Source organism: Rhea americana, unplaced genomic scaffold (genome assembly GCF_003343005.1).
Source record: "Rhea americana isolate MKP2758 unplaced genomic scaffold, rheAme1 scaffold_85, whole genome shotgun sequence".
Lineage (NCBI taxonomy): Eukaryota > Metazoa > Chordata > Aves > Rheiformes > Rheidae > Rhea > Rhea americana.
Window position 1 is genome coordinate 1,071,277 of NW_028187034.1, and position 21,118 is coordinate 1,092,394.

General features: G+C 44.2%; 1 protein-coding gene across 1 annotated transcript; it reads right to left on the minus strand.

Annotated features, from left to right (window-relative positions):
* Positions 1-872: 872 nt before the first annotated feature.
* On the minus strand, positions 873-20,220 carry SACK1F (scaffolding CK1 anchoring protein F). The gene is made up of 5 exons (XM_085323523.1): positions 19,748-20,220; positions 15,730-15,897; positions 8,055-8,176; positions 6,801-7,513; positions 873-1,275 (listed from the first exon to the last, which is right to left on the minus strand). The coding sequence occupies exons 1-5, from the start codon at positions 20,201-20,203 to the stop codon at positions 1,211-1,213; spliced, it is 1,524 nt and encodes a 507-aa protein (XP_085179649.1). The 5' UTR covers positions 20,204-20,220; the 3' UTR covers positions 873-1,210.
* Between the last annotated feature and the right edge of the window lie 898 nt (positions 20,221-21,118).

Below are 21,118 nucleotides of genomic sequence, written 5' to 3' on the forward strand. Positions count from 1 at the left end.
ATTGCTACAGAACATTGTGGAGGCCAAAAGTACAGAAGGATTTTTAAAAAGGAACTAAGTGTATTCACTAGGTCCAGAAGGAACTACCAGTTGTGAGAGTCTAAAGACTGCTGCAACAGTGTCAGGGAAAGATCTCTGTATACAAGCTTTATTTTTACGCTTCTGTGATCACCTGTTACTGGCTATCCTCAGAGATAGGATACCAGATTAGATAGCCTTTGGTCTGATCGCATGTGACCATTCTTATGGGTCAAAGCTCTTGATTTTGGCATGTTTTAGAATTTGGAAAGATTAACTTCAAAAAGAAAAAAAAAGGAATATTTGAAAATTTGGAAAGCTTGTRTGCTTCCTCTGCTTCTTCTTTTCAACCTTGAAAATGTGCCCCTTTAATCATTCCATTGCCATGAATGGCGAAGTGTCACTGAATTAGCAACAAACAGGGTTTTATAACAGCCGTCGAAGGCCTGCATTACTGCTCCCTGATCTGCCTAGGCCCCCTTACAAAGCGTTTTTCCTACACCTGAGGCCCAGTTTCAGTGGCAGGTTAAACAACCTCCTCTATTCCTGTTCTTCTCTTTTATAGATTATTGCAAAATCACTTTGTTCAACTGCTATTTTTATGACATGAAACAAACAGTTTTGAGCCAAGCCCTTCTCCTCTAACCACTCATTTCTGTGTGGAAAAATGCCAACAGGAATCTACAGGAAGACTCCTTGAGGACACAGAATTGCTATGCTGTCTGTAAACATCACCATTTCAACCAGAATTTGCCACTTTGAATGGACTTAGCCTTCTAGCCAGTCAGACCAGGACATTTCTGCAATGCAGTAGAGTAAACAACGCAGCACAGTGATTCTGAGTCTGTAGCTAGACAGGCTGAAGTAGCAGCAAGTAGAACAGAAAATCTGCACTTATCTGGACACAGAACAAGCTCTGAGACCCAGTCATCACAGCTGTATTTATATATAAAATATGTATGGACACACACATGTGAATTAATACATTCATTGCTAGACCTCACTTAAGGGACCGACCATCCTAAGTCTATGCTTCACCCAGTAAATGTGCTTTAACTGGGGGTGCCAGGTGCATCCAGGACCATGCAGTGGCTTGACAGACCACTGTGTGAGGACAGTGCTGTAGGTTCAAAATCAGTCAACTGAATGTTCCAGCTTGTTCAGTCTTCAGTTCTGCAGACAATCCTTCTCATCAAGATAACACACAGGTAGACTGTTTGTTTTTATCGCTCATAGTGGAGTTTGGACCCAGGTTACCTGGAATAAAAAGTTTAAAATAATGTTAAGTAAATTAGATATAGATAAAGTTTTTGACTCACACTTCAGTCCTCTCTCATTGGTTGTTATACACCTTGTGTTAGACCTACATTACTCTGCACTCTTTAGGGGTTTTATTTCCTACTTGTGTGGAAAGAAGAGGCACTAAAATAGGAGCAAAGTCAGAGTGTGCAGTGGAGAAAACCACTAGAGAAGTGTTTTCCAGGCTCTGGCCTATACCCAGCCCAGCTTGAACAGTGGTATTCTTAGGTCGCAGCTGGCACTGAAAACTAGTCTGGCCAAGACTTGGGTGGGAGGTCTGCCAAAGAGTAAGGGTTGAAAAAAAAACCAAACTATTGGGTCCTCTCGTCCATCTGATCCCCACACATTCTTCACAGAGCTTTTTATCAAGTCTAGTTTTAAACATCTGAAGTGGCAATATTTCTACCATTTTTGTTGCAAGAGAAATCTTGAGGCCTCAGTGTCTCTCAGTTAAGTAACATAGTACACTGCCACAAATTTTTATCTTCATAGTTTTTTTCATTACTTCCTCCATAGATTGCTTCTGCTTCCCAATATCTGTACTTTTCAATGCCTGTACTGCTGTCTGATCTCCCTCATTACAGCCAGATGTTGGTCCAGATGCCCCAGCATTTTTTTTCAAGCACTATACTAAAGCATGTTTGCGTAAGATTTTACAAGGAAGTGAGCTCTGCTGCGCTCTGAGGTCAACAAGGTTTACACAACGTATAGCCCAAGGTAGTATGTACTAAGAAGGATTCCTGCATGGCTTGTAGTCACTCCAAACAAGGACAGACCCCACTCATGTATTGCTACAGATGTAAGGTATATGTACATCCCCCAGGCAGTTAGAGCCAGTGGTCAGTACAGAGAATTTGGAGGAAAGATGTCAGAGGTGATACACTAACGAAAAGCCTTGACCTTGCTGAGAAGTCGAGATGAGTCCAGCCCAGGCACTGCCTCTGAACTATGACTGAAGCATGTCACTCTTGTTTATAGGCATTTGATCAAAGTTTTCCTTACCAGAAGATGATACGAAAGATAAGACCTCTCTCCATTTTGCCTGCTCCCCTGCACTTTCTTCAACACATCTGTGTAGGAGGCYGCACTACAGCCTACAACCTACTCTGACTTTTGCTCTATGTGTTAGTGCTGCCTCCCCACACCTCCCTGTGGCATTTTATTCTGCTGCCTGTTCCCTCCTTGATCCATCCTGTATATTACTACTAAGCTTGTCATTACTTCTGTCTTCTCACCACCCCCCATTGCCCTCTCCGTTTGTATCACATTCAAGACCATCGCATTTATTTTTCAGAAGCATCCATATTCCTTCTCTGCTTAATCTTAATTCCCAACTCCTTTATTCTGCCCACTCCTTCTGCTCTTATCTTCTGGCATTTTTCTACATACCCTCTATAGTTAGAGCAGACACTCTCCTTGTATGTACTGAAAGGCATTTCTCTCTTTCTTTTTATAATAGGGGCTGAAAATTCCATTTGCCACTTGCCCACAGTCCCACTTTGGCTCAAAAGTACTAATGATACCCAAGCAGGTTTTTTGGTGGTATTGCAGTGCTCAGTGTAAATCCCCTTTCTTGTTGCAAGAAGCACCTAGAAGAGAAACTGAAAACCCCAGTAGGAAGTATGTATGTTCTGCAACTAGCACTCACCAGGAGTGAAGGCCTGATCTACAGAGAAACTCAGTGTAGCAGACCCTCCTGAACCAGCCCACTTTGACTGCAGTTTGCAAGGGAGAAACCAAAACAAAAAGCCTGTGCCTTCCAAAGGTATATAGCTTTCAAACCCTTGCAGTATTTTGCAGAAACTGCATACAGATGTCAGTGTCTTTGCTGATCAGTCTGCCCAGCAGCAGCATAAAATTAACACGATTCTGTTCAGGTGCGGAGCTGTTGCTGTTGCACTCCTTGCAGGCAAAATGAAATTCAAGAATTGTGTCAATTTTATGATGTGATTTAAGAACACCTTGCAAGACAAAACACAATCTCCATGCACTGTGCTAAGACGATACCCCAGGGTGTTATTTTAAGCACTTAGTTCAGGACATTCATAGAATCATAGAATCTGTAAGGTTGGAAGAGACCTCTGGAGATCATCTAGTCCAACCTCCCTGCTCAGCAGGGTCACCTACAGCATGTTAGACAGGGTTGCATCCAGGCAGGCCTTGAAGATCTCCAGAGAAGGAGACTCCACAACCTCCCTGGGCAACCTGCTCCAGTGCTCCGTCACTCTCACAGGGAAGAAATCCCCCCTCACGTTCAGGCAGAACTTCCTGTGCTTCAATTTCTGCCCATTGCCTCTTGTCCTGTCACACAGGACAACTGAAAAGAGTTTGTCCCCATCCCCCTGACACCCTCCTTTCAGGTACTTATCCACATTGATAAGATCCTCCCTCAGTCTTCTCTTCCCCATGCTAAACAGGCCCAGCTCTCGCAGCCATTCCTCATAGGGCAGATGCTGCAGCCCTCTGATCATCTTTGTAGCCCTTTGCTGGACTCTCTCCAATAGCTCCATGTCTCTCTTGTACTGGGGAGCACAGAACTGGACACAGTACTCGAGATGAGGCCTCACCAGGGCTGAGTAGAGGGGCAGGATCACTTCCCTCAACCTGCTGGCAACAGTCTTCCTAATGCAACATTACTTTGTTTGGAGATGTCTGCAGCCCTCATGTTTTCCATGCTTCCAATTCTGACTTGTAGGTATCACCTCAAACTATGTAAATAACCAGATTTTCAGACTCTGCCACCAAATACACTTCTATTGCTTCCTTCCCAGTACTGATTCTCTTCATCACCGTTTGCTCTTACAAGATTGAACCTGACCTTTAGCCTGCTTGAATAACATCTTTCAATTACTCTGCAAGCTACGTGATGTGTGGATCTGGTCTTTCTATGCATTTGCAAGGTGGAATGTGTCTCTGTGGTACTACAGAATTAATAGCGACTTTGGAGGATGTGTGCACAGACAGACCCACAAGGCTTAAGTGTGCTGTTTAATCTTTATAAAAGGTAAGGGCAGCTATTTCAAACTGTGAAGCTCTGAATAATTGCATCCTAGCCTGACTGCATACCAAGCATCATTTCCCTCTTCCTTCTAGCCTTCATTTCCACTTCTTACCTTCATCCTGAAACCCAGAGTAGCACAGCATTGGTTTTCACTAGGCCTGCTCAAAGCCATCTTGTGCCTCCTATTTTTTCTCGCAGCTGGATCTCAACTCCGTAGCCATGCCCAAGAAGTTTCTATTAAGCCCTAAAGAAGCATGTGCTACTGACCAAGTAGCCACAGGACACTACATGGTAAATCATTTTTTTCCTCTTTCTCATGAATTTCTATCTCGATAATGTTTCCTCTGCCATCTCTGTTTAAATGTCAGCTTTGGACTACTAGAGAAATTTAGAAAGAATAGTGGTTAAAATCCAAAAACAACACACAAGTAGTCATATTTCTCCAGTGTTTTACACCAGATAGCCTAAGCCTACTTGCCCCACACTTCAAAAGCTGTAAGGTCTCACATTGTCACCACAAATAAGCATTTTCACATTTGCATAAAACCAGGAAATATCTGCACTGACTCCTTGGAAAGACTTACCAGGTTAGGAAGAGCGTAGTAGGAAGCCTGGTGTGCTGGACCTTAGCTGCTTCCCTGCACTTCCAGTTTTGAAGCTGGCTTGCTTGGAACTACACTGGGTGTCCCAAATTCTCAATTCTATGTTCCCCTTTACTGAAAGAGGTGCCAGCCCTCAGGAACTAGCCATGGTATAAATGAAATCTGAACAAAATACAATGATGATTTCTTGGTGAAAGTGGCCCAGACCAAGCACCAGGCTGTCTGGCTTACATCCATCATGTGAAAAGTGATAGGATACCCCTGCTGTCCTAGCCTGTGTGATGCCCCAAATGGGCTCAGTGCCCCACTGTACAACTGGATAAATCAATCACCTGCTTCATGCCTTAATCTAGGCATAACTTCACCATGACATATGGGAATGGCATGCTGTCTGCTTTAAAAGAGCTGAGAGTGAGAAACATAGGGAGTCTCTGATATTATAAAATGCTTCTTTAGAGAAACAAATCACAAATCAGAGGTTACACAGTTCTCTAGTTCTGTCACTAGAGGGTAGTGCAAGCTCTCCGGTCCATTCCTCCAAAAAGAGATGCCCATACATCTCCCCGTAGGTCTTTATGGACTTTGCTTTTCCTAGCTCTCAGGAATGGGGTCCAGCGGCATATACTGTCTATGCTGAGACTATAAAGAGTTTTGGAGAGAGCACAAAGAGCAGAGTTTTCTCCCGCCTCCCCAAATGCCAATCACACATCCTAAAATGGGTCTGCTATGGTCTTAAATTAAGCATCCACGCCTTGTTATAGTGCCTCTCATGCTGATTTGGCAGTTTTAAGTCTGCCCTTCATTCAGTCAGAAATATTTCTAAGAATGAAAACAATCACTATTTTAGACTTTCCGAATACTCTGCCTTTTTTTTGGTCTCTGGAGAATGTCCTTCCATCTCGCAACATGGCAGTCTCAAGCGAATTCAGTTGTTCTGCTCCTGCATTTCACATTCATCAGAGCACAGAATGGTCCCTGGCCAGACATATTGAGAAGAAATGTTCTCCTCTAAACTAGTTCATTCACCTGTTGGAGCAGGATGCTTTGGCAGCAAGCACAGCTAACTGAGAGATGGAGACAACCAAGTGGAATAGTCCATAGATTTACTTCAGTCTGACAAAACATCTAAAACCTTGGCAAGTTAGTTATTAACCCATAAACTGAGGGAAATCTTTATCACTTGTGTCTTGAACCAGAGGAAGCCTTGGAAGAACATAGTGAAAATATCAATCATGCATTAGAAGAAGAATGGAGGGCTGAGATCTAGTAGCTCTTCATAGCTTCTCCTTTTATGACCCTCTTCCCTATTTTAGGAGATAAAGAAGCAAACTAAAAAAAATCTACCTTGTCCTCCACTCCTTTGCCCCTCACCTCAGCATGAAAACATACTTTCTTTTCTTCTACACTAGTAACTTTAACAGTAAATCCAGTCAGCTAAACCCAAATGAGGAAAGGAGGGATTACACTGGAAATTTGTCTGCACCCTGTCCACCACTATGACACTGAACATGCTGCTGCCATTTATTAGGGCAGTGCACTTTAACATCATTTCAAGAACTGTACACAAAACCTGTTTTTCAGAAGGAGACATTCACCTTTCCCTCTGTTTGCCCAATACCTGCTTGCTGCCAAGTATCAGAAAACATTTACATAAGAAATACCAATCCTGCAATCAGACTGCCATTAAGTTGCCTCAGAATTATGCTTCATTTGGTACAGCTTTTACTCTTCTTTGATCCTGGTCATTTTAATACTGAAGTGATGACAGGATCTACTGGCACGTGCCTATGTTGTACATTTTAGCACCAATGGACCAGGATCAAAACAAGCAAAAGCCTAAGACCACAGAAGAAGGGAAGTGCTGATGGGAGAGGTTTTACCTGAGATGCCTCCAGCACTCCGAACACTGGCATGACCTATGCTGAGCTGTTCATATTCCAGTTTCATGTTCCCAAGGTCTTCTCCTGAATGTCCTTCACTGGCAAAAGAATTGGCCTCAATGCTTGAGCCTGGAGACCGTTTGGCCTTGCGACTGAACAGCCCACTGGCAAAACGTTTTCCTTGTTTTGAGCTGGGCTGTGCATCTTCTTTCTTCATGTCACGAAGAGATTCTCTAGATTTGGATTTATTTTTCAAGTCCACGTGGAGCCGACAGAACAGCTTCTGAGGACTCCGATTCAACTTGTTCAAGTTCTCTAGAGGTGGATCAATCTCTGGGAGCTCTTGCTCCAATGTGATTAAGTCATTCAGGAACTGATTCAATCGTTTATTCGACTCACTTGTTTCCTCTTTTTCCAAATTCCCCTGGTTCTCCTGCCTGTGGCGTGAAGCCCAGAGCATCATATCACCACGGGTTGCCCCTGCCACTAAACCATACTTGGGGTTGATGATCTTCCGAGCCACAGTGGAGGAATGAAGGCCTAGTTTACCAGCTCCACGAGGGAGTGGATTAGCAATACCTAGTTCTTTGTAGAAATTAACTTCCTCTGAAATGGCATAGAGCTCACGAAACTCAATGTCAAACATCTCCACATGCTGTCCTGTCAATACTAGCAGGATGTTTCTGTCAACATGAGATGAACTCCACGTGAAGCTAAGAGGAGGAAACAGAACTGACATTAGGTTTTTGAGTGCCTACTTGACTTAGCATACCTAACAACATCTAAAACATTTACTATGTGGGAATGCATAGAACTGTACCATTAGTCCATACGCCCTTGCCAAGCTGGGTCAAGATAAATACTTGAAGTTCTTTATTATTGTTCTTTATTAAGCATGCAGACCAGATGTGAAACAAAGACCCTGCAACTCTGAAGAACAGTTTATCCTTTAAAAAAGCAACACTGCATCAACAGGAGGAGTCTCCAGACTCAAAACTTCACTGCAGAGAACTGACCACTGTGGCTGGTGGGGAGTCCTCACTGGCCACCAGCTGATGCAGAATGGAAGGATCTGTATCACACTGAAATGGACCATTAGAATGGGCAAATTCTCTTCCTTGACTTCTACAGGTGGCAAACAGATTATAAAGGCTGGGATAAGAAAGGGAATGACATAGGAGGAAGACTCTAGCAAAGCCACAAGCTATTCTATATGTGAAGAATATAGCTCTGCCTTAAGCAGCAGCAACCCACCTGTAGGATCCTGTGGCCACTTTTTCACCATCCACCATCAGAAATCGGGATGCTAATGTACCTCTGATCTTCCCTGCTGGCATGTAGAACCCAACTCCTGTCACAGAACGTATACGGATGTTCTAGCAGGGAGGTAAAAGATAAAATGTCACAATAAATAGGGCAGAGAATTAGATAATTGCCAGCTCCAAGTCTTAACATTTCACTCATATTATCTCACTATATCTGAGAGTACAGCTCATTTTATATTAGCCACCAGAAATCGGAAAGGCTATAAGAAGGAAAGCACAGCACCGAAGGCCCTGTTGTCAGCCCCTGTCTGTATAAGTCACTTCCCTCCATCAGTTTATAGCCCTATCCAATAGGTCATTTTCTTCATAACTCTGCCTGCTCTCTAGCTATTCATCCTGGCCCTCTGGCAAGACAATGCTTTCAAAATCAAATAATCCTCCATCTCCAGCCCTTTCAGAGGAATGAATCAGAGGTAGCTCTGAATCATGTACGCACTCTCTGAAGCCTGATGCCCATTCCAAAGGACTTGTGATCTGTTCTCCAGACTAGGCTATCAGGACCACAACACCAAAGAACTTCTCAACACCTGTGCAGTCCAAAAGACACTGTTAGGTATGTGTATTACCTTCCAAGGTACACACACCAAAGTGTACCTTGGAAGATAATATATGAGGCAGGCCCAAATTCGGCTCTTTTCGTGTTTGTACTTTGACACCAAGAACATATAGGTTAAAAAAAAAAACTAGGAAAATTAGAAGACTAGACAATTTAATTATTGTAGAAGAGAGGAGGAAACAGTTCTGTTACTCAGAATATGGACATTTCCTGTCTGTTATAACAAAAGAACCCTGACCTTTATCATTTTGTTAAGAACTCCAGACACTTACAGTGTCCACCTAGATTCATCAGTGTTCAGAGGAGAGTGAAAGAACACAGAACTTCTTTGTGAACAGAAGAAGTAGGATAAGTGTCTCTACTGATGTCCCAAATAGATTAGCAAGGAGAAGAGGAAGGCAAAATCTTTCATGAGAGGAACTGAAGTAGTTAGAAGAAGATATTACCTCTCGCTGAATCTCCTATCTTGCTTTTCCCCATTTGACCATCAAACCTACAAGTAATAAAACAAAAGACTACCAGGGACAGAGAAAACACTGATTTAAGGTTATATGATCTGCTTCAACAGATGCGTGTCTGCATTTACTGTAAGAACACATTTATGTACTGGACTGAGAGTTACTTTGCTCAGACTGATGCTGAAAACAGTTCATGGGTCCTGGCTGTCTGAGACTGAATTGCCAAACAGATTAATGCCCTGCCTCACAGGACAAAAAGCCAACAAAAAACCCTCACATTGATTGTCAGTGTAAGTTTAGAGCAAATTATCTTGCCACTCTGACACACAAGTTTAGACTACCATCTATTTCTGTAAGGATCCTTTAAGAATGAAAGGTAAAAATTATTGTGATCTAGAGGAATAAATCCAAGGTTAGGAGTCAGAGAGTCCCAAGTATAATCACAGTTGTGTCACTGTTTCCTGTGATGCTTTGGGAAAGTCAATTCACCTTTATCTCATTCTTCCCCCATCTACAGAGTAAGAGAATCATGAGGATTTGGCTAATGCTACTACAGCCTTTGGTCCTGCAAAGTGCTAAGTACTATAATACAAACTTCACTGACAGCTCAAATATTGATAGGCTATAGAAATTGGAATGCAGGAACAAGTGATTATAAGAATGCAGAATTCTTTCAAAAAAACTTTTTCTGAATATAACTCTTACCTTTCAAAACTGTTCCTATTTTCCTCAGTAAAAATATAGCAGTGGCAGTACAAATTCTGACTAATAGTAACTAATGATACTAGTATTCTGCATTCATCTGTTGCTTGATCTGTCTGGAGTTCTGTGTGGGCATTAGCTGATTAATCCTCCCAACACTGCTGAAAGTATTATTACCTTGTTTTAGAGAAGAGGAATCTGAGAGAAAAAGATGAAGTGACTTGCCCAAGGCCCAGCAGTGAGTCATATGTGTGGGATGCTGAATGCAGGTTAGGCAAAGCACAGGAGGAAGGTTGCCCTTTGCAGCATTTGGAATAAGATTTGTAGTTGAGTGGCTGTTCACCTAAAATCATCTTTTCCTTAGTGAATAAAATTGGATTTGGGATCAATCATGGAATATTGTCTGCAAGGTCAAAAAGGACCTCTGTTCTTCACATCAGTCAACAGCTCTGATATACAATACGCACTTCTGAATCAAGAATTATCAGCCTACATGGAAGCAGAAAGTTTCTTAACGTTTAACAAGTGTCAATTTTACTAGGTGTGCGTGCTGCATCACCTTATTTTGGTAGAAAGAAGCACACTTGAATTTCTGCATTAACTGAGCTACCTTTAATACTTACAAAGGCACAGAAGGGATAGAATCTAACAGATGAACATATAAACCTGCTTGAACAAAAAGTAGGCACAGGAGGCATAAATACATCTTGAAGTGCAGAAAAAAGCATAAAGTCATATAAACATCGAGTCACTTAACAGGTTATTTGTATAATGTTTTCTGCCTTGAAGGATCTTGGATCATTTGAAGACTGATGTATCAAGCTTGTGCAGAGGAGGAACAAGCTTGGGTTCATGTACGGAAGACTATACAACAGCAAAAGAGGAAAGGCAAATATAAATGAGGTGAGATTTCAGCCATTTTCTTTGGGCACTAATATTACAGTAGTAACACATTTTGGTAATGGACCAGTTAGTTCCCAAATAGAAGAGAGACACTTCTCCAGATCTTTATTCTTCTTGAAGCTTCTGTTGTAAACACCTGCTTAAGGTTTATCATATCCTGGCTTCTGGAAGCTGCAGCCTGTGTTATATTTCCACATTTTCTTTATGCAGGTTTGCGCCACTCCTCATCACAAGCAAAGATTAATTGCTTCTGCCTGTCAGCAACTTATGCAGACTGGTAACACTTGAGCCTGACAAAAGATCCTAATACACACAGTAGAGGGATCAGTCTTTCTTGTTTTATTGTGACACACTTTTAAACCTCACCCATAATCCATAGAAAGTTAAATTAAATCCAGTTTAAAAGGTCAGAGAGAGACTGTGTTGTGACTGACACTTAGCTGTCCCTAAAGAGACCTGGGCAGCAGTGGCCAAGAGTTGGTATTGGGTGGGGTGAGATACACAAGGTGGACCCTAAAGGCGAGTGTTGCAATTTCTTCTGTTAGGGAATCCTATGTGTCCCTTCACTCCTATATGTTGCAGAGCAAGCAGAGATCTTTATTTCAGGTTGGGATGGTTGGCACAAATAGATTTAAAACAGATAATAGACAGGCAACAGAACAAAACAGTAGCTGATGCATGACACTGACTCAACAGTCCCGTACATTGCTTATGTTTATTCAAAATATAGTGATCCCCCTTCTGGTGCTGTTTAGAAAAACTAGATCCCTTCAGTCAGCAGCATCTGTTGGGATAACTCCTGTGCTCTGTTTCCTTGCATGATTACTTCAGCTGAGGGCAGGACTGATGGGGAGGCCCCAGAAATATCTTATTTTCCACTCTAAAATTCTAGAGATGGACATTCTGGAGAAGGATGAAAGAGGAGGAGATTTATGTAGACACATGAGATTCATGTGGGCAGACCCATAGTGACAACAGACAAGGAATCTTTCTATTTCATGGTGTGCAGAGTTCTCCTTTGTGGTGAGCAAACCTCTAGGTTGGAGAGACAGGTGTTAGGTGCTCATTTTATACAGGGACACAAAAACAACCACAATCTGGAAGCCTCCACCAGATAATACTGGGAAAGATTGTGGGCTTACCCTATGTTTCTGTCCTAAACAGTTTTGCAAAAAGTATTTCTGTGGACGTAATAGTAGAACTTGCAGGTAGAGTAGGATGGAATGCACCTCGCTGTACATGGCCTGGCAATATCATTATTGGGTATCATTTAGATGAGTCTTTGGGAAAAGAGAGCCCTGGAAACTCCCATTTTTCTAAAGGCCACAAGCAACCTAAAAGAATTCTCTAACAGATCGTTAAAAAAAAAAAAAAAGTATCCTACATCACATCGTGGTCAGCTTCCTCCCTCACTTGATTTAGGATTGGACGAGGAAAGCTGTGAGGTTAATATGTGAAATGAAATAAACTCCAGAAAGTCTGAGGAAGAAACTTGAGGTAACATTTAAGAATTCCTAGAGTAAGGAAAGGAACTCCTTGCATGCTGGGAAAATCAATCTAAAAATTAAACATGAAGATGAACTTCCTGTGAATACCACATTYGCTGGGTTTGCTTGGAGCTCTAGGTAAACTCCCTGTCTTTGAGCAGAAGTATCTGTTTCTGCAGTCTTAGCAGAAGCATGGAGGAGAGAACTCATCTAAAACCTGGTGAGGAGGCTCCCCTCTGGCTAACAAGAGGGGGATTTTTTGTGGACCTATGAGTTTTCTATCCATGAGAACTTTGATTCATTTTGATCTCAGAACACCCTTGTGTGAAACGTAACGGAAGTCTGGCAAACCATGTCCTGTAGGCTCAAGAAGCTCGATGACTCATACATACAAGATGTGATCTTACTAACATCCCAGGATGAATGTGCAGATAGTTGAATTTAAATGCACTTCAAGTGAACTCTGGCCTTGAAATAAGACAAAAAGCAATGTTTTCTCATTTTATGTTGAGAGTCAGTAAAGAACTTTTTATCTTACACAGAGCGAGTTACTGCCCTCCTGTAACAGTTTCCTTCCTGTGAGACTGTGGGCAGATCTTAACACTTTGTCATCTCAAAAAGATAAAATAGCAAGGATCTTTGTGAAAATCCCCAGCACTGTGCATAGACAAAGGGCAAAATCCAGTGTTAACAATAAACCTCCCTGTATTAGAATTTCGAGGTACTCACTCTGCTTTGGATTAACAAAGAGATGAAAACAAAAAGGCAGGAAGCACAGAGCAATCTCAGCGTCTAATAAGGGCATGACAGAAGCCAGAATAACCATCCTAACCCTGCAGCAATGAAGGTCCATGGTAATGTGTCATCCCTCTCTCTCTCTTTCTCTGGGACCAGAACCTGCCTGTAAACCCTAAAGTTACCTCCCACGTAGCTGCAGCTTCCCAAGAAAAGCCATCCTGTAAATCTTGCAGAAGCATTCCAAAGGAGTGATAGGAAGAAGGCAGGGAGGAAAAGTATGAAATTTCATTTGCTGACAAACTGTGGTCCACTGCTTAAAGTCTTCTAGAAGAAAGCAAAATGGTTACCCAAAAAGACGGCTGAAAATCTGTAGAAGAAACTAAGGCATCAAAGCAGAGGTCAAGAGGAAGACACTGCATAAATAAGAAATGGAGAAATGATAGAGTTAAGTGCACTAGAGACTCTGTTTCTTCCTTGACAATTCCAATAACGTCTGTGATCCAACAGCAGGGGATGAAATGATTCTACCTGAAGAAGACTGGAGGTCCAGCTTGCTTTCTGCTTTACAGATGGGTCTTTAGCACTAGAAGTGCAAAACAATCCTAGACACATTAGATCAGTGGGATGGGGTGGGGACCCCAATCCTCAGATGAGAGAGTGTACCTGGTTGGAGATTCCTTGGGTAGCCAAAGCCTGTACTGATACAAACAACAGCCCAGATACACCCTAGCCAGCCTTGGAGAAAAGCATTACCAACCAGCTGTTTCTTAGCTGACAGACATGCAGGGCCAGGTAGAAAACAACAGCAATTAGGGCAGAATACTAAGAGCTCATCTTCCTTGAAAGACACGTGACCTCTTTCTCCTTAGAGGAAGAGTCTTCCCAGTCCTTTCATAACAGCCAGTGTGGCACTATAGAAAGGAAAAAAATGCATTAACCTTGACAAGGCTAACTAAAGCTACCTCAGCCACACTGGGAAAGGAATACAATGACCCTAAGTGGGCAATTCAAGGTACAGTATGAGATAGCTGAGAAAGGACAGGGAAGGCTGAAACTCTGCAGAAGAGTGAAGAACTAAACTAAAGAAGGATGTTAAACAATTCTTCTTTAGTTCAGTTTGTGTTTTGCACTTTTTGGGTGAAGGAGTCTAAAGAAAAACGGCAAGTACTGCTCTGAGAGTCGGGAAGCACAGAAGGGATAGAAGAGTTTTCCACCACTTTTGATAAACATTGGTTTGAACTCTACCTATTTGGAAAGGGTGACCTTGTCATGCAACACTTCTGTGATGACATGCTTTAGCCTGGAAAGTCTGTGTAAATAGTGCTGGAGAAGGAGGTAAGAGGAGGAGCAGGAGGGGACCACCTGCTGTGTAAAGGTGGAGGAGGCATACAAAAAGGAACTCATCTCTCCAACAACATTGCAACTTTTACTAAAATTCCAGGACATCTCTTTTTCCACTCTATCCAGTAATGAAAATATTCAGTACTGAAGTTATCATTCCTGCACATGATGACATGGTGAGAAGAGTACTGGAAAACTTGCATCAGGGCAAGTAAGCGTTACTGCTGCTGTTTCAGTTTTGTACCAAAGAAACTCAAGCCTAGGCCACTGAATACTCCTGAAGCTTGAAGCAGGTCTAGTATACTGATGCCTGTATCTCACTTTCAAAGACATCAGAAGAAGGAAACTTCCATCTCTCTTTTGGAGAAAGATGAGACAACTGCTTGGCTGGATGACTTTTTGATGAAGAAGTCAAGAAACGCAGAACAGAATGGTAGTTCATAGGAGCATTGTTCAGATGTATGCAAGTCATTTTCATCCAGATTTAAGCTGGCTGTCCTTGAATATGAGCTTCAGAGCCTCTAGTCTTCAGAGCCTCTTGACACTTTCCTTTTTGGAACTATTAATTGAATGCCTATAGAAGATCTACCCTTCCCCCAGGCAAAAAGGCACCTTTTGCCTTCACTACCAAGGAAACCAGTTGGATCACAAGAAGGATGAGCTTTGCACCCTGTAGGTTGTTTCCAGCATAGCAGCCTCTCCGGTATCTGAAACAAGTCTCTAGCAGTAATAGTGTTTTAGGCTAATAAGTATTAAAACAATAAGAAGCATAATACTAAGTATAAACACACAAAGTATTTCGGTCTGTGTATAATGGAAGGCTGTTGGAAGTACTAAGTATAAACACAGAAAGTATTTCAGTCTGTGTATAATGGAAGGTATATTGAGGCTGCTTGTGCCAGCCAAACTATACTGACTATTCTGCTATACTGCGGCCACTATATGAAGACACACTCTGTCGTGGAACTGGGGAGCAGCTACGCTCCCCAGTCTTTTATTCTCATACAGGCTACAGATGAGGTCAGAAGGTCACCGCTGGTGAGGAAAGTCTTGATTTCATAAAATGTGTACTAAAACTGAGATACATGCAAACAATAATTCAAAGAATTATTCTGGACTCTCGATGAGTTTGAATCCTTTAATAGGAGACCCACAGGATTTTCCTCAGACAAGTTTCTTCCAAAACAGAAATTTTTACTTCACAAGGTAAATAATCCAGGTCTTTCCATTTTGTCTCTTTCCTTCTGTATCAGCAAGACACTCTCTTATTTGTCTGTGTTCCATCAACCCCTGTCTCAAGTTCTGTGATGTGATGTGACTGATAGAGAGGAAGAGATGTGTCCCTTTATCCATGTAAGTTCCAAATACATTACAACTTAAAAAGGTCATTGACCTGTGAGAGATAATTGAATATCTTACCTGGATCTGCAAGTCCTTGAGGTCAAGGCATCTGCACATTTCCAAGAAAAGCTTCACACCCTCCTCATCTAGGATTATATAGACAGGGATCCAACGCTTATATGATGCATCAACAATATCTTGGAAGATGTCCCGATCTGTAAATATATCCATGACCACTGCAATAATCTGCAAAGAAGAAGATAGTACATAGGCAACTAAATAAAACACCAGGAACTGGTGCAAAATAAAGGAGAGCTCTGATACCAGAATATGGAGGAGGAGGATATAGGGGAGATGAAAGTACACACATGTACATGCCCAAGGACTTCCAACAATATCATAATTTTCTGGCACGGCTCCTGCTGCACTTTGGAAGGAACTTAATAAATCTTTTTGAGGGTTCTCCTTCCTCTAGGAGAAGATGGCTTACTTCAGAGGCTTGAAGAACACCAAAGCCAAATACCCAGTTTTTCTCAGTACTGTGAAACCCTCTTTGCCTTTGTAAGGATGCTCTTAAACAAAGAAGAACACTGAAAAAAGATTGAAAAAGAAGAGTAAAAAATACAACTCTAGCAATTATCATAAGGTGAGTAATAGAAGAATGAATGTAGAGAGGAGTCGGAACACGACTCCTCAGCCATAATGCATTGTGCAAACAATGAGAATATTATTTTTCTGTTTTACAAATTCCCTGTGAGAACTCTGCTGTCAAGGCTGGATTCACGAGGAATGTTCTTTGAAGCTCAAGCATATAAATCTCGTGCTTGTCAAGAAGGGACTACTGTGAATGTTCTAGATTTCGAGGCAAAATGATCATTCCATCTCTTCACATGTACATCTTTCTGATATAAAACTAATCCCTCTTCCCAGGCACAGATTTTGTATAAAAAATGAAAAGCAAAAGGCTGCACTGACATGACAAACCGACAAGCCTGAGCATTCATAGGATGAGTAACAACAAAAACAAGGTTATGGGAAGCTTGTATGATGTGCTTTTATGTTCTTTCTGCCTCTCTGTCTCTCCACACTTTCTATAGCTTTCATATCATTAGAGATATCAATTCATTCTTTTTTTTTTCTTTTTTTTTTTCCAGGAAGACTTATTCTTCTCCTTTGGAAGGCTATGAATGACGGAAACTACTGTTTTTCTAGTCCTACTGGGAAATGTCAGCCTGGTGTGTTGGAACACTCACACAGACAGTGTCTTGGGAAGCAACGTGGCTAAATTCTAAATTCCCTGGACCCCAAGGTCACAGGGACAAGCCAGGCTGAGTTGGGGCAATGCAAAAAGGTGTGAGTGGAGTTTAAGAATGGATCAAACAACAGAATTTTGTTAAGCAGCTCGAGTTGGAGGACCCCTTGTGAAAGGGGAAATAATTCCCACCAGAGATCACTTTCCTGTGAAAGTGTCCATGAGCAAATGGGGTTTTGGGGAAGGGATGCCATGGTAAATGGCATCCCCTAGACTGTTCTTACTGACTCTCTGTTTGTACAGCCAACAACAACCATCACCTCTGCTCTGCCAGGCTCTTTCTGTCAGCAGTGCTTACACAAGCTTTTCTTTGCGGGGGGAGAAGAAAGAAAAAGAACTGCCATCATTAACATGTTCTTGATACAGGTGACCTGTGATGGAGCTCCATTGTAAAATAATAGTAAGATTCTTGTTAAATTCTGCTAAGCAGAACAACTGAATTCAGGTCCCACCTTAGTTCTTGTTTTCCACACAAAGTAGTAAGATGCATGGAATGTTATCAGAACTTCTGAAAAAAATAAAACACAGTGAACTTATGCCACTTTATTTCTAAGCAACTTTTGTACAGACAGATTATGATTAAAAAAATGAAAATTGAAATTTTCATGCATTAATTAAAGCATGTTATTTTCTCCCCCATACACACATTCTGATATGGATGCTGTTATTCAGGAACATATACGCCAGATAGGATTCATCTGAAGAAAGAACATTCACATAAGGACTTGATTGTGAGTAGTTAGCAGAAGTGTGAATTTTGTTTTCTTTCCATCCCCTCTGTTTGCAAGGAGTCCAATACCTGCAGAAATTTTAGCATGCCCTAATACTTAACTCCTACTATTGACTTTGCAATTTGAAGGGACAGCCCTCTCAGTGCTTTGGGTCTCTAAGTTGAACTGGGCTTCTTTGCATAGCCATGGACTAAACCCATGAAAAATGTACCCCTCCACAGACAGGTGATCAACTGCCTTGCAACTGGCACTTCCAAGCTGGCAAATTGAGATAGGGAGCACCCTCACTGTTAATATGTCACAGACTTCTCAAACCCCCTGTCATAGTTAGTGATCTGTCAAGATTATCAAGGAGTGTTCCCAAATTCAACAAGTCAGAGCATGAATGTCTACCCCTGCAATAATTTTCTTCCCATTCTTCTGTCTACCCTATGGATAATAACACTACTTATCTGTAGGGGCATAGGTGTGCCTGGCTCTTCTTAGATATGTAAGGCTGGCAAGCATTAACTTGCCAATCTTATTGCAGCGAAATAGCTTAATTAACGCATGCTTGTTAAACACTGATGATAAGCTACACACAGACATGTGCCAAATATTACTACTACCTGTTTAGACCTCCCCCAGCCACAACACTGCTGAATGAAAAGGTGCTGCCTGGAGATTTTATTCTCCAAGGCCAGCTCAACTGAACACAATAGGCATATTTATCTAGGAAAAAGGCCATTAAACTCTTAAATGGCTGTTAAACATGAAACCACCTTTGAGCTGGGAGGGGCACAGTTCATCTGGTCAGCAAAAAAATTTCCAAAGAAATTAATGACTTTCAGGTGCCAGGAACAGCTTTCAAAAAGAGCCAGGTTTCTCCACCATCACACCATGTTTAGATACAGAGGCATTTATGCCAGTGCAAAGAGGATGTGAAGTTACACCAAATTGGAACGGAAGTATTTTACAGCGTCTGGTTTCTCCACGGTCGTTATGGAGCGTGTACGTATCTCTGTGAGCAGGTAGCTGAACAGAGCGCAAATTAATGCCATTCTGGAAAGTTTTCTGTGTGTCCCAGCAGGTTTGGTTTTAACAAGTCTCTGCAAGGGGTGAGCACATAGTTTGTGTCTGGAGAGAGGCTGGAGGGGGAGGAGAGGAGGAAATAACCACTGAATTAGCCTCTCACAGAAAGCAACAAAACTAAGAGCAGGAATGAAGGGCCTTACGCTGTTACCCTTTTCCTTGGGGTGCATGTCAGCTCTGAAGGGAATCATTTCCTGCCTGATATTTCCCAGAAGCTTCACCTGGACCCAGAAAAATGTCACTGTTGTCCCCTACCTATCCTTGTGCATGCTCTTGTAGCTTCCCGGTTGCTTTGTTTTCTTGCCAGAGGTGCACTGTCACCGCTAACAGTCCTTTCCAGCCAAAAATAAATAGGAAGAACCGCCGCATGTTGTCTGGACTCGGACTGCCTGGCAATCAAGGCTGGATGGTACTGAGACCACAAAAAAGCGCCATGAACGCGCTCGCAGCACTGCGTTTAAATAGGGCTACCCGCACGTCCAAGGAGAACAGCGTCACGACGTGTGCTCCCCTGAACCAATGCATCCGATGGGGACAGGGCAAAATGAGCCCCTGGTCCAAAAGCGCAGGACGAGGCCAGGGGGATGGTTAACCCCATCCCGGTCGCCAGCTCTTATTTCATTTTGGCAAACCATGCTGTTGTTATGACTGGCAACCAATTGCATGATAAACTGTACTGGACCGACCACGACGAGCTGGGGGCCCACCACGCTCTCCAGCTTTGCTGTGGAAAGAGGCAGAGGAGAAAATCTGGCTGTCGGAGGGCTCCTGGCACCCTTCCACCCCRCACGTCCCGGCCGGGCCCTCACCGCTGGGCCCCCACGCCGCTCCCACACCCATGGCTGCCCCCGGCCACGCCGCAGGCCTGTGCGGGAAGCCGAGGCAGCCGACGGTGGGTCGTGCGGCGCCAAGCCCAACCGCACCGCCACGGCCACGGTTTGGAGGGGGATGGACAGACGGATGGGACGGGAGCAGGTCCTACCTTCTGGGCCTGCTGGATCATCTCCCGCACCACCTGCTTGACGTGGGGCGCGCTGTCCTCCTTGCGCGGGTGCGTGAAGAGGGCCACGCGGCTGATGCCCCGGTAGAAGGTCTTGTCGGTCCAGCCCAAGTCCAGCGGGGGCACCTCAGTGTCGGAGCACTCGGGCCAGTAGGCCAGCGAGAGGGTCTCGCCGCCGGGCCCCCGCAACGCTTTGCCGCCTTCCTGGGGGTCGTCGTAGCCCCGCCAGCCGGCCCGCAGGGCCTGCAGCTCCCGGCTGGAGAGGAAGTCGCGGAGCTGCTCCTTCTTCAGCTTCTCCCTGTAGGCCGCCTCGCCGCGGGCCACCAGCGCCTCCAGGGCCCGGCGCTGCTCCTCGCTGTAGTAGAAGCGGGCCTGGGCCTCCGTCACCTTCTCGTTGACGTGCGAGTCGTCCAGGAGGATCACCTGGGACTCCGCCATGCTGCCGGCACCCGCCCGCCCGCAGCGCCGGGCCGGGCCGGGGAGGCTGCGGAAGGAGGGAAAGGCAGGGCAGGGACCGCCTCACCTGGCGCGGCCCGCGCCCGCCCCGCCGCCGGGAGCGGCCCCGCGCCGCCGCCGCCGCCGGCGGGGGGCTCCCGGGGACGACGGGGGTGCCGGAGCAGACACCCCCCTGCCTCCCCCCAGCGGAGGGGAACCAGGCCGGGGCGGTGTGTTGGGGGGGGGGGAAAGCCCTATGGCTGTGGGAGGGGAAATGCAAAAATTTATTTAGTAAGGATTTTTTTTTCCTCCTTTTTTTTTTTCTTTTTTTTTAAGCCATAGCGGCTACCTGTTTGTCGGGAGAGAGGGGACGCGTACCGGCCGCGGGGTCGGGGCCAAGCGCAGACGAAGCGCTGAGGCGGCCACGAGCCCCCGCTGGCTGCTAGCCGACCTTTTCCAAGCCCGGTAAAGAAGCAGCAAGAGCATTTCRGGGACTCGCCAGAACAGCAGGATGGCCGTTTGCAGACAAGAAGWTGACGGAGTGATTTGCCCGAGGCCACCCAGCGGGCTCGTGTCGGAGCTGGGAACCAAACCGCGCTGCTCCAAGTCTCTGGCGGGGAGCGTGAATAAATACCTCCGGCTYTACGCACGTGTCGCAGCGGAGAGACTGGGGGCTCTAATGGTAAAATCATGCTTTTGCGTGCTACGTGAGAGCTGCTAGGGGCCCTGCGCAGGACTGCGGCCCCGCTGGAGCTGGCGGCGCATGCACGGAAGGAGAGGCAACCCCCCCCCGCCCGTGCAGGCGCTGAGCAAAGAAATGAGGATGAAGGCAAGGCGGTGGGGAAATACAAACATTCAGAAGCGTCTGCAGTGCTTTACAGCTGTGGTTAGCCCTAAATGCTCATGGGGAGAAAACAC

Coding starts and splice junctions, on each gene's coding strand:
- SACK1F (XM_085323523.1), bottom strand. CDS start 20,203: ATGGCGGAGTCCCAGGTGATCCTCCTGGACGACTCGCACGTCAACGAG. Junction 15,898..19,747: donor TGATCCAGCAGGCCCAGAAG/GTAGGACCTGCT, acceptor TCTTCTTTGCAG/ATTATTGCAGTGGTCATGGA. Junction 7,514..8,054: donor GTGGCCACAGGATCCTACAG/GTGGGTTGCTGC, acceptor TCCTCCTCTTAG/CTTCACGTGGAGTTCATCTC.